The sequence below is a fragment of the Rhineura floridana genome, chromosome 9 (genome assembly GCF_030035675.1).
Source record: "Rhineura floridana isolate rRhiFlo1 chromosome 9, rRhiFlo1.hap2, whole genome shotgun sequence".
NCBI lineage: Eukaryota > Metazoa > Chordata > Lepidosauria > Squamata > Rhineuridae > Rhineura > Rhineura floridana.
The window spans coordinates 96,957,855-96,970,997 of NC_084488.1; the positions used below are offsets into that span (position 1 = coordinate 96,957,855).

Below are 13,143 nucleotides of genomic sequence, written 5' to 3' on the forward strand. Positions count from 1 at the left end.
ATGTTACTCCTGCTCAGAGTAGGCCCATTGAACTTAATGGATATGACTAACATAGGTGCATTCATTTCAATCGGTCTAGGCCAGCCTTTCCCAACCAGTGTGCCTCCAGATGTTGTTGGACCACAACTCCCATCAGCCTCAGCCAGCATTGCCAATGGTCAGGAAAGATGGGAATTGTGGTCCAACAACATCTGGTGGCCCACTAGTTGGGAAAGGCTGGTCTAGGCTAAGTATAGCCTATGGCCATACTACCCTGACTGGGAATACTGGGTGACATAGGCTTAGAGAAAGGCAATGATAAACCACCTCTGAATACCTCTTACCATGAAAACCCTATGAATATATCCAAAAAAGATTCATAGGGTCGCCATAAGTCGGAATTGACTTGAAGGCATATAACAACAAGTCTGAGTATAACTTATCTGGATACCACTACCACCCATCCCCATCTTGAGTACACAGTGAATTTTTGTGTGACCTCAATTCTGGCACTGAAAACCAGTTCCTAGGCTGAGAGGTGCCCTGTTCTTTCAGTCTAAGTTTTTTATATTCCCCTCTTTCTAACCCAGTACTTTACACGTTTGGACCTTGGGATTCTAGGGTGGGGAAAACAAAGCAGATTCTGCAGGCTGGCTGTCTACCACCCTAACTTTAGATAATGATCCAGATTCCAGAAGTGTATTTTGCCATACACACACCTATATGGTTTCATAATAGACACCAACTTGCAATAAGCCAGGATATCTTTGGAACCAGCTTCTGTCATACAGAGCTGCCCAGTCATTAAGGTCTTCAAACTAGGCCCACCTAGGTCGTTTTGCAGTCTGCAGAAGTCCATCTTGAAACCTCCAGGGAGAGGACCTTTCTGTTATGGTGCTTGGCCTATGGAAAAAATTCCCCTCTGAGATAAGGCTTTTGGTTTTTACCACTTTCATCTCCTCTCAGGCCTTTAATGACCATTTGTATCAGTGTGCTCAGTGTGTCCTGACTGTGCTGCACTATTTATTGTTCTTATTGTATTTTTAATGTTCTACTGTGATCCACCTTGAGATACTTTTATGAGAGATGGTCTAACCTTTTAAATAAATAAATAATACTTAGGTGCAACAATCCACAGCATATATAGTCAGGTGTAGCATTATATACTAATACATACATTTTTACATATGACAAATTTGCAAACAAAATTCAAAAGAAGAATGCCCTGTTAAAACATTTTATTTTTGTTAGATCCTTGAGTGAAATTGTGGAGAAGCTCAGTTGCAGTTTGGTTGAGCTCACCAAGCTGTATGTCGCCACCTTGATGTATGTGATTCAAACATAACCCAGAAGGTATAGCAAGGCCAAGGCCAAGGGTTCAACTCAGAAAATACCTGAGCACATAGCTTCTTCTTGGCTGCCATTCATTTCTATGGGATAAAATGAGAGAGGCTACAGTCAGGGACATTGCTGAAATAGTCCTGACCTTATCTCTGCCTTGGCACTCCCCTTCTCCCCCCTGGCAAAAGGCAGCAACACTGCTGCCTGGAGGCTAGTGCTGCAGCTCTGCCCCACCAGGTGAGCTGCTCCTAACTCTTAGAAAGCTTCAACTTTTATTAATGAAAAGCAGCCTTGGGAGGCTGCACTTTTGAGCAGAGGCCTGGTGATTGGTAAGTGCTTAACCCTTTCCCTGCTAGACATTTTCCCACTTGAAATCATTCCCAATGACAGCTGGTTGCTCCATGTCAGTGGGGCAGCAGAATCTGTTCCGGGTTTTAGTCCAAACTTTCAAGGAGCTGTTCAAGGTGCTTTAGTCTGCAAGTTTGGACTAAAATCCGGAGTAGATTCTACTGTCCCACTGAACATAGGGCTACCAGCTGCCACTGATCATTCCCCAGCTGCTTCTGTGCCCCCCCCCTTGTTGGAGCTCCTGATGTATATTTACTCTTGTAATTATCCAGTGGAACCCCACAGTTGGGGGCAAGGGGTACAGTTTCAGAACAGCTGGGGTGAAATGGCTAAACCCTCCCTCTCCCCACTGCTCTGCTCAAAATTGCACCTTCTTTAGGCTGCTTTTTCATTTTTAAAAAATCAGGGTCTTCAGTTAACTGCATGCATTTTGTGTGCAAGAGTAGTTTGCCCCTAAAGTATGAAGCCCATTGAATCTTGAATGAAGTACAGTGAAATTGAAGGGTATTGTAACTTAGGAGGACAATAAACATTGTCAAATACCAGGCTGAACTCAGAGTATTTTTTAAACGTCTGTTAAAACAATAAAGGCATAGCCATTTCATATAGAGATACGGCTCTCTTTATCTCCTAATACAAGCACAAAAGGGACAGCCAATACTGTGAGATGGAAAATTCAGAATGGTATATTTGAAATATGCCTTCAGGTAACTTTTTTTTGGACGTGGTGTTTATTGCCATGAGATATTACCATGTTCCAAAAGACCATCAGTCAATATATGTGAACTCTTTTCCTTTCCCTCAACAGACTAGGCTATTTTTAATAATAAAATTCATTTTTCCCCTACCCTGCCCTTCTCATAGCAGGCAATGCATCCTCTTCCGTGAGCAGTGACACAGCTAATTCTACAGGTAATTTCTTAAATATTTGAATTATTTTTGGCAAGTGTCTTTCCACATTCTGCTCCTTCATTCTTGCATGCATGAGATGTTTTTGGCATGGTGTACTGTACATAAAACCCTATTTGATTGTGAAAGTAAGTCGTCTTTGGAACATTTTCTATAACTTAGATTTCCAGCTATAATAAAAATAACAAATATTGATTTTATTTGTGTGTCATCTACACAAAAGCCACACGGTGACTAGCAACAGTAATAAATACAAAACATTACAATACATAAAAACAAGTTAACTTTTAAAACAATGTACTAAAAGCTCACTGACAAAACATCAATCACAAGACCTGCCCGTCCAACAACAAGAGGAACCAACTGCTACCAGAAACAAAGATCAGCCAAACAGCACAACAGCAGCGCTCTGGGAGAATAAAATGTTTTTTTCCTGGCACTGGAAAGATGATGATGGCTCCAGGCAAGGTGCCCTGGGGGATGCTTCTGTCGGAAAGGCCTTGTTCTCTTATTGCCTTGTTCTCCAAATTTCTCTTGGAGGCGGTATCTGGAGATGGTATTCCAATGACAACCAGCAGGGTCATAAGGGGAAAGGCAAATCCATAAGGTGTCAGGGATCCAAGCTGTATAAGACTTTATAGGTCAAAACCAGCACTTTGAACTGGAGTCAGGAACTTGTAGGACTTTTAAAAAGCTAATGCTGTAGGATACTTTACTCAAAAAAGAGTGTATTTGTAGCGCTAGAAGGGCAAAGGCTTGCCTTGTTATTAGCTCTTGGGTGCTGTATACTCTTTAAGTGATTCGTTCTGTGCTGGTGGCAACAAGCAAGGCTGTATTGTCCATTCAAAGATCTGCACTCTGATGATGAAGGTGAACAATTTTTTTCATTTTCAAAAGCACTTTAGTGGCATTTGCTAATATTCTCCAACATAAATGGGTAACAATGTCATTGTTCCTGCATTTACAGAGAGTTAGAGAAGCTCAGAGCTATTGCAAGAGTTAGAGATAAAAAAGGATAAAAATGCAGAATGTAGACAATGGCGGCTTTCCCAATAGCTCTGACTTCAAAGCCACTCTGTTGTTTCTGTGGGTGACTAAACACAGGCCTCTTTTGCATTATACATATAATGCACTATTATACCACTTTAAATAGTCATGGCTTCCTCCAAAGCATCCTGGGAACTTGTGAAGGGTGCTGAGAGTTGTTTGAGGAGGGCGTTGGACAGAGGTGAACACACATTCCTCGTCCTCCTGGACCTCTCAGTGGCTTTTGATACCGTTGACCACGGTATCCTCCTGGATCGCCTGAGGGGAATGGGAATAGGAGGCACTGTTTTACAGTGGTTCCATTCCTATCTCTCTGATAGGCACCAGCGGGTGGCATTGGGAGATGAGGCTTCAGACCCTTGGCCTCTCAATTGTGGTGTGCCACAGGGTTCTATCCTCTCTCCCATGCTATTCAACATCTATATAAAGCCGCTGGGGGGCATCATCAGGAGATTTGGGCTGCAGTGCCACCAATATGCGGATGACACTCAGCTCTATCTCTCATTTAAGTCCTCACCAGAGATGGCTGTGGTTACCATTTCCAAGTGCCTGGAGGCCGTAAGTGAATGGATGGGAGGAAACAGGCTGAAGCTGAACCCCGACAAGACCGAGGTACTGCTTGTGGGAGATAGGAGGAAGTTGGGTGATTTTGACCTGGTGTTGAATGGGGTAAGATTGCCCCTGAAGGACCAGGTTCGCAGCCTCGGTGTTGTTCTTGATTCCCAGCTGTCCATGGAGGCTCAGGTCGTGGCGGTGAGCCGGGCAGCTTGGTATCAATTACATTTGATACAAAGGCTGCGACCCTACCTCCCTGTCCATCTGCTCCCACGGGTGGTACATGCCCTGGTCTCCTCTCGCTTAGACTATTGTAATGCGCTCTACGTGGGGCTACCCTTGAAGATGGTCCGGAAATGACAGCTGGTACAGAATGCGGCGGCACGTCTGATCAAGAACAGCCGCCGCCGAGACCATATCACTCCAGTACTTAAAGATCTGCACTGGCTACCAGTTGTTTACCGGGCCCAATTCAAGGTGTTGGTTTTAACCTTTAAAGCCCTACACGGTTTTGGTCCAGTTTATCTAAAGGAACGCTTTCAGCATCACCAGATAGGCCGCCAAACGAGATCAGCCTCCCAAGACCTTCTCTTGGTCCCACCAGTCAAAACAGCTAAGCTGGTGCGGACCAGAGAGAGGGCATTTTCAATTGTGGCCCCCGCCCTCTGGAACTCTCTGCCTTATGATCTCCGCCATGCCCCCTCCATGACAGGCTTCCGCCGAGAACTGAAAACATGGTTTTTTAGGCAGGCATTCGAGACCTCTGTCTAATTTAGTTTAAATTTTTGTATGATGGGGGTAGGTTTGGATTGAGTATACTTATTGTTGTTTTGTATTATATGTTATATTTTACTCTATGTTATATTTTAGTCTATGTACGCCGCCTAGAGTGGCCGTTAATTCGGCCAGATAGGCGGCCTAGAAATAAAATTTTATTATTATTATTAGGAGTTTCTCATTCCCCTCATAGAAGTACAGTTATTAGAGTCTCTCTTCCCAGGGAACTATGAAAACTGTAGCTCGGTGAGAGGCCTATCATTTTGCTATGGGGAAAAAAAGCACAGAGTCAATACACACCCATATAAAATAATAACAATTTACTACATTTGAACATTTTCTTTTAAAAAATCCCCTTAAAGCTTTCTAGAACATGATAAACAATTATTTCATAATGTGGCAGTGAAATCATAGAGCATCAAACCATGCAAATTTGTATAGAAAAGCCATCTTGTGGTGACTTTTCCACAACAAAAATTAGACCTGTATTTCTTTTTCTCCTTCTTTGGATACTATTTCTGTCTGTGCCAAGTATTTTTCTATAGTCTTGGATATTTTCACAGCAAATGAATAAACAAACATTTGGATAACCAGGAGTGCCATTTACATATATGGACAATGGCTTGAAGCTGCATCAGGAATGCAGAAATTGAACAGCATTGAACTCAAATGATGGGAGTATTGTTGTCTTTTTATAAATAGTTTATTCAAAAAACCATAAGGGTAGCACAGATCAACTATGTTTATTTGGAAGGGGAAGAGCCATATAAAAAGTTGTGTGTTCATTCTTTCAGGAGATCCAGTAAAATTGACTTCTAACCCAACTTCTCCAGCAACAACCCAACCAACACAGATCTCTACACATGTATCACTATCAACATCCAACAGCACAGCTGGTGGTATGTATTTATGTTTCTCTGGTTCACTGATTAATTCATTATAATCTATACTTGGGGGCATGGAAGGGCCATGGCCGTGAAGAAGGACACTGGCTTATGGAGACAGACTGGGGCTTCCTGGTGGAACATAAACTTTGCATGCAAAAAGGTCCCAGGTTCAATACCCAGCATCTCCAGGTAGGGCTGTGAGAGACCCCTGTCTTAAAACCTGGAGTGCCTCTGCCAATCACTGCAGACAGCACTGAAGTAGGTGGAGCAATGGTCTGACTTGGTACAAGGCGGCTTCTGATGTATGACCCTGCTCCTTACCTGATACCCTGTTAGAGCTATTGGTTACTCTTCGTGCATCCTGCACATCTGAAAGATGATCTTACCCCTTATAAACCCAGTCGATCAATGTGATCTGCAGGCGAGGGCTTCCTCCAGATATCATCTTATCAGGAGGTCCGTTCTGCACAACATAGGAAGCAGACCTTCAGTGTTGTGGCACTTACCCTCTGGAATTCCCTCCCCTTAAATAATAGACAGGCGCCATCTTTGTTGTCTTTTCGGTGTCCACTGAAGACCTTCCCCCTTCAACATACCTTTTAAGTAGAGACCTTTTCCCAGTCTGCATCTGCGCTGCAATTGTTTTTAGAAATTTTTATAGATGTGTTTTTAAATATGTTTTGTTTTTAAGACTGGGGGGGACGTTTTGTTTTTAACATGTTTTTAAAGATGCTTTTGAGAGCCAGTGCGGCGTAGTAGTTAAGGTACTGGACTACAACCTGGGAGATGAGGGTTTGAATCCCCACACAGCCATGAAGCTCCCTGGGTGACCTTGGGCCAGTCACTGCCTCTCAGCCTCAGAGGAAGGCAATGGTAAACCATCTCTGAATACCACTTACCATGAAAACCCCATTCACAGGGTCGCCATAAGTCGGGATCGACTTGAAGGCAGTCCATTTACATTTTTAAAGATGCTTTTAGTGTTTTGTCACTTGTCACCCTGGGCTCCCTCTGGCAGGAAGGACAGGATAAAAATGTAATAAATAATAAATATATAAATCCACAGCTGAAATAAAGCACATGTATGTGTGGGGACTAGAATCTATCTTTTGCTTATGTTATCCTGTAGGGCTCCCTCTGGCAGGAAGGACAGGATAAAAATGTAATAAATAATAAATATATAAATCCACAGCTGAAATAAAGCACATGTATGTGTGGGGACTAGAATCTATCTTTTGCTTATGTTATCCTGTAAAGTACAAGTGGGCAGAAGGTGGATCAGGATCTACTAGCTGATCTCTGAGTGATTAACAGTAGATCAGTAAGGGTTTCTGACCCTTGATTGTTTAACCATAGCAACAATAAGACAACTCCCCTCCGTTAGGCGGTTGGAAGCTCAATTCAGTTCTGATACTGTAAACCAGTTCCAAGCTGCAAAATGTGCTCAGAGGCATCCAGTTTAGGAATGGGGAAGAAATTCAAATCAATTCACATTTAAAGGCAAACCTCCCTAATTTGCACTTTCCAAAACAATAGAACCAAACACAGCCATCCTTCGAAATTCACACTTTTCTGAATTTTGTAATGTAGTTCTCCAGCCAAGTCATGTGTACAAAAATGCACATACTGATGCAAAATGCACACAAAATGCATATATTGGTAAAAATGACATACAAAAATGTATTACATTAGGGAAATTGCTGCAGAAAAATGTTTATTAGGGGAAATTGCTTTGCAAAACTTTGTGTATTAGACAAAAATGCATACAAATGTGTGAATATTAGGAGAAATTCACACTAAAATGCTTTTTAAAAGGACTTGTTTAATAATCCCAAACTGACGTGGAAATGTGGAGAACTGGCTTTAAGATTAGAAAATGTGAGAAATAAGAGAGAAACCAAAATGACAGCTTCACCCATCCCAAACTCTGTTCTTTAATTCTAACTCTATGTATTTTCCACCAGGCTGTGATCTTGCCATTCTTGTAATAATAATAAAAAAGAACAGATCCACAGGCTTCCACTGGGTGAAGTGGAGGGGTGATTTTTGCTGTTTGCCGCCTCCCACTGCAGGCTCCCCCCATGCCAGTTTCCACACTATTCTGGAGGGGCCCCCAATCTTCAAGAGCAGCTTTTCAGGAGACACAGAGGACTAAAGGGAAAAGGAGGAATAATAAAAATGGCCTCCTACCACCCTTCCTCCAGAAGTAGTGTCCCTTCTTTGGAGTTCTGCTTGCAGGAACTCAGAATCTACCCTATCGTGTTAAAATTAGGGCTGCAATTATTAGCAGATTAATCATTTCAGTCATGGATGGGAAACCGGCAATCATCCAGTAGTTGTTGGACTCCAAGTTTCGTCTATCCCAGCCACTATGGCCAGTGGCCAGGGATTATGGGTGTTGTGGTCTGTGAGGATCCCACCTCAGGGCACCACCTGTCAGGTCCCTCCAGTCAGGATCCTCGTTTTTATTTGTTCTCTCACCAGCTCTAGCACAGATCTCGCAAGATCCCACTGCTAGGCAGCACCACCAGCCACTCTCTGTTTCACAATATTACCTTAGGACCTTGCCTTAGTCCCCTTCTGGCTTAGTGTTACTTTGTGTCTGGGTGCACTTGCAGGCCACAACCCCCCTGTATCTTTGTGCCTATAAAGCATACAGCCCTGGGTTTCCCTGGATACTTGATGATACACTATCTCTTCACTGCTGCCACCATTTGATACTGTTTCTGCACCTTGGTAATTACCCTGCCCACCCTTCTGGTCTGTGAAAGCCCCAGCCAAGTATCAGGCTTTTGGTAAACCAAGAATATTTATTTATAAACACCAGGAAATAACAATATTACTTTAGGTATATTTAACAAGCATATGGTTTCATATAGTGTCACTCTTTATGTTTCCAGTCATATATAATCTGCCTCAATACCAGCCAAATATAATCCAACCCACAACCAACTCCAATCCACACTCTACAACCAACTGACCCTCTCTCAACTGTCATCCTCTCATTTATACCTTCAGCCACTCAAACGCTCAGCCAATCATCATACAGCATTCTCCAGCATTCTAGCCCATGTACTCCCCCCTCTCACTCAATCCACTTACCATGTATACTTTAATAAACCTGCACTTACCATATTTATAGTTATCAAAATACAGGGGCATCACATGGTCCAACAGCATCTGGGAGGGGCATGTATTCCCCATTAGATTAATTTTTTAAAATTGAACTTTTTTATATAAGGAAAGTGAAGGGGAAGTGTGGGATAACATTTGCATGATGCAATGTTGTCTCACCTCCCTGCCAACAAATCAGGATGCATGCTCGCTAAACAGCTAGTGTTGCCTAGCCTTCATGCAAACAAATCAGGATGAATGCTCAGTAAACAGATTTGGATTTGATCAAGGAAGAAGAGAATCTCCATCCTTACCAGAAACAATGGGAAGAGTGGATAGAAGGAGGTGGGTGCCTCATTCAGCACTGGGCAAGTGTGCAGTTGTTGCCTGGCTACCCACCCTCTCTGTCATCAGCAGCCCTATGTCCTAGATCAGTCCACAGCTTCAACCAGTGTTTTTTTCTAACAAACTATGTCACTAGTAGAGACAGACTGAACAGTCTATTTCTAGTCTGTCAGTTTACATGTATTCATAAGTCTGTTCCATCCTCTTTTGGCAACAATGTGATTCTTCTTTAAATGTACAGTAGGGACCCGCTATATGGCGCTTCGCTTTACAGAGCTTCGCTAATGCAGCGGTCTCAATTAGACGCAATTAGACTAAAGCCCCACTCATATGGCGCTTGTTCCGCTTTAAAGGCGGTTTTTGGGCATCGCTCGCCATTCTATTCAATGAGTTCCACTTTTCAGCTGTTTTTGCTTTTCAGCTGGGTTCCAGAACATAACCAGCCTTATGAGTGGGGCCCTACTGTACAAACGTTCATATTTAAATGTGTATTTTATCTCAATATACACATATCTAAATATGTTTTATCCTAAGATACTGTTTTTAATTTATTTTGCTACTTTTTCTTGTTGATGTCAAGAACTGTATTGTAAAGCGTGGAGAAGCACAAAATCTGAAGAATAGTTACATTCTGATTCATGTACTAATCTGGGAGGTGCAAATTAGGCCAATATTGCTTCTGAGATCATAAGATGAAGGTTTGAATGAAAGAGCATTAAATAAACAATAAAAGTGTGGATTGAACGTAATTCACCTCCATCTGTAGTCACTTGCCCTGATGGCTTGAGCACTCTCTTGGATGTTAAAAGTTACTAGAAGTTTTGAAGACATACAAATTGATGCAAATTTTATTGCAGCAGATGCGCCCTACAGATGTATGCATCTCTGAAAATCTGGATTTCAAATCAAGGCAGTCTTGGTTTATAGGGCTCTATACAACTTTAAGGGTGTTCTGTGATGGCTATTGCAGTACTTAGAACAAAACATCTAAATTTTCATCTCATCCCCTATACACCAAACTGATCACTTTGCTCTGCAGGTGAAGTCATCCTCCAAATATCATCTTATCAAGAGATCCATTCCACATAGTGTTAGAATCAGGCTTTTAGGTGTGGCGGCACGCATCCTTGGAAGTCCCTCCCATTATATATCAGGCAACCAATATCTCTATAGTTTTTTTGGCACTTGTTGAAGACTTTACTCTTTCAACAAGTTTCTAAGTGGAGGTTGTTATCCCAGCTGGTATCTGTCTTGGATTTGAAACAGATTTTATGTATGTAGTTGTTGTTGTTTTAATTGGTTTTATATGTAATTGATTTTTTCAAATTGTTTTTATATACACAATTGTTTGATATATGTTTTATTTATTTATTTATTTATTTTATTATTTGATTTATATCCCACCCTTCCTCCCAGCAGGAGCCCAGGGTGGCAAACAAAAGCGCTAAAAACACATAAAAACACATAATATCATAAAAACAGACCTTAAAATACATTAAAACAAAACAACTTTAAAAACCTATTAGAATTCTTTGAGAGTGTCAACAAGCATATAGATAGAGGTGATCCAGTGGACATAGTGTACTTAGACTTTCAAAAAGCGTTTGACAAGGTACCTCACCAAAGGCTTCTGAGGAAGCTTAGCAGTCATGGAATAAGAGGAGAGGTCCTCTTGTGGATAAGGAATTGGTTAAGAAGCAGAAAGCAGAGAGTAGGAATAAACGGACAGTTCTCCCAATGGAGGGCTGTAGAAAGTGGAGTCCCTCAAGGATCGGTATTGGGACCTGTACTTTTCAACTTGTTCATTAATGACCTAGAATTAGGAGTGAGCAGTGAAGTGGCCAAGTTTGCTGATGACACTAAATTGTTCAGGGTTGTTAAAACAAAAAGGGATTGCAAAGAGCTTCAAAAAGACCTCTCCAAACTGAGTGAATGGGCGGAAAAATGGCAAATGGAATTCAATATAAACAAGTGTAAAATTATGCATATTGGAGCAAAAAATCTTAATTTCACATATATGCTCATGGGGTCTGAACTGGCGGTGACCGACCAGGAGAGAGACCTTGGGGTTGTAGTGGACAGCACGATGAAAATGTCGACCCAGTGTGCGGCAGCTGTGAAAAAGGCAAATTCCATGCTAGCGATAATTAGGAAAGGTATTGAAAATAAAACAGCCGATATCATAATGCCGTTGTATAAATCTATGGTGCGGCCGCATTTGGAATACTGTGTACAGTTCTGGTCGCCTCATCTCAAAAAGGATATTATAGAGTTGGAAAAGGTTCAGAAGAGGGCAACCAGAATGATCAAGAGGATGGAGCGACTCTGTTACGAGGAAAAGTTGCAGCATTTGGGGCTTTTTAGTTTAGAGAAAAGGCAGGTCAGAGGAGACATGATAGAAGTGTATAAAATTATGCATGGCATTGAGAAAGTGGATAGAGAAAAGTTCTTCTCCCTCTCTCATAATACTAGAACTCGTGGACATTCAAAGAAGCTGAATGTTGGAAGATTCAAGACAGACAAAAGGAAGTACTTCTTTACTCACCGCATAGTCAAACTATGGAATTTGCTCCCACAAGATGCAGTAATGGCCACCAGCTTGGATGGCTTTAAAAGATTAGACAAATTAATGGAGGACAGGGCTATCAATGGCTACTAGCCGTGATGGCTGTGCTGTGCCACCCTAGTCAGAGGCAGCATGCTTCTGAAAACCAGTTGCCGGAAGCCTCAGGAGGGGAGAGTGTTCTTGCACTCGGGTCCTGCTTGCGGGCTTCCCCTAGGCACCTGGTTTGCCACTGTGAGAACAGGATGCTGGACTAGATGGGCCACTGGCCTGATCCAGCAGGCTCTTCTTATGTTCTTAACATTGTTTTTAAAAAAGCTTTAAAAACATCTTATAAAAGAGTTTTAAAACATATTGTTTAAAATAAATAAATAAATAAAAACATATTAAAAGCAATACCAACACAGATGCAGACTGGGATAGGTCTCAAGTTAAAAAGGCTTGTTGGAAGAGGAAAGTCTTCAAAAGGCGCCAAAAAAATAACAGAGATGGTGCCTGCTTAATATTTAAGGAGAGGGAATTCCACAGGATAGGTGCCGCCACACTAAAGGTCCGTTTCCTATATTGTGCAGAACGGACCTCCTGATAAGATGGTATCTGCAGGAGGCCCTCAGCAGCAGAGCGCAGTGATCAACTGGGTATATAAGGGCTAAGATGGTCATTCAGGTATCCTGGTCCCAAGCTGTATAGGGCTTTGCACACCAAAACTAAAACCTTGAACTTGGCCCGGTAGCAAATGGGCAGCCAGTGCAATTCTTTCAGCAGCGGGGTGACATGTTGGTGATACCCTGCCCCAGTGAGCAGTCTCGCCACCGCATTTTGCACCAGCTGCAGCTTCCGGACCAACCTCAAGGGCAGCCCCACATAGAGTGCATTACAGTAATCGAGCCTGGAGGTTACCAGTGCGTGGACAACAGTGGTCAGGCTAAATAAATAAATAAAAATAAAAATATGTTTTAATTGTCTCATAGGGAGCAATGTGTACATGATAATGATGATGATGCACAATTTTATGATAATGATAATGATGATGCACAATTTTAAAGAAGAAAATACAGGAACCCAAGGATGCTCAGACAACAGCTCCCTAGGATTATCTGGTTTTCCCCACACATGCTACTGATTATTCCTTTGACAAATATGTTTTGAGAACAGCGGTTAACACACTGTCATTTATCTTATCAAAATATCAGCGGGGACAGCTGAATCATCAGTGCGAAGTTCTGTGACTTCATCTAGCTCGGCTCTAAAAGCTACTGGTAAGACATCTCCTTTGTA

At 42.1% G+C, this 13,143-nt stretch overlaps 1 protein-coding gene across 4 annotated transcripts in view; it reads left to right on the forward strand.

Annotated features, from left to right (window-relative positions):
• Positions 1-13,143, forward strand: part of EMCN (endomucin) — a 71,287-nt gene that overhangs the window by 23,333 nt on the left and 34,811 nt on the right. For 2 of the 4 annotated variants that reach the window (XM_061582860.1, XM_061582862.1), the window contains exons 3-5: positions 2,533-2,580; positions 5,751-5,855; positions 13,059-13,124. In XM_061582860.1, coding sequence (XP_061438844.1) covers positions 2,533-2,580; positions 5,751-5,855; positions 13,059-13,124 — 219 coding nt within the window. The remainder of the gene's footprint in view (positions 1-2,532; positions 2,581-5,750; positions 5,856-13,058; positions 13,125-13,143) is intronic. The other 2 variants (XM_061582861.1, XM_061582863.1) reach the window with 2 other exon arrangements.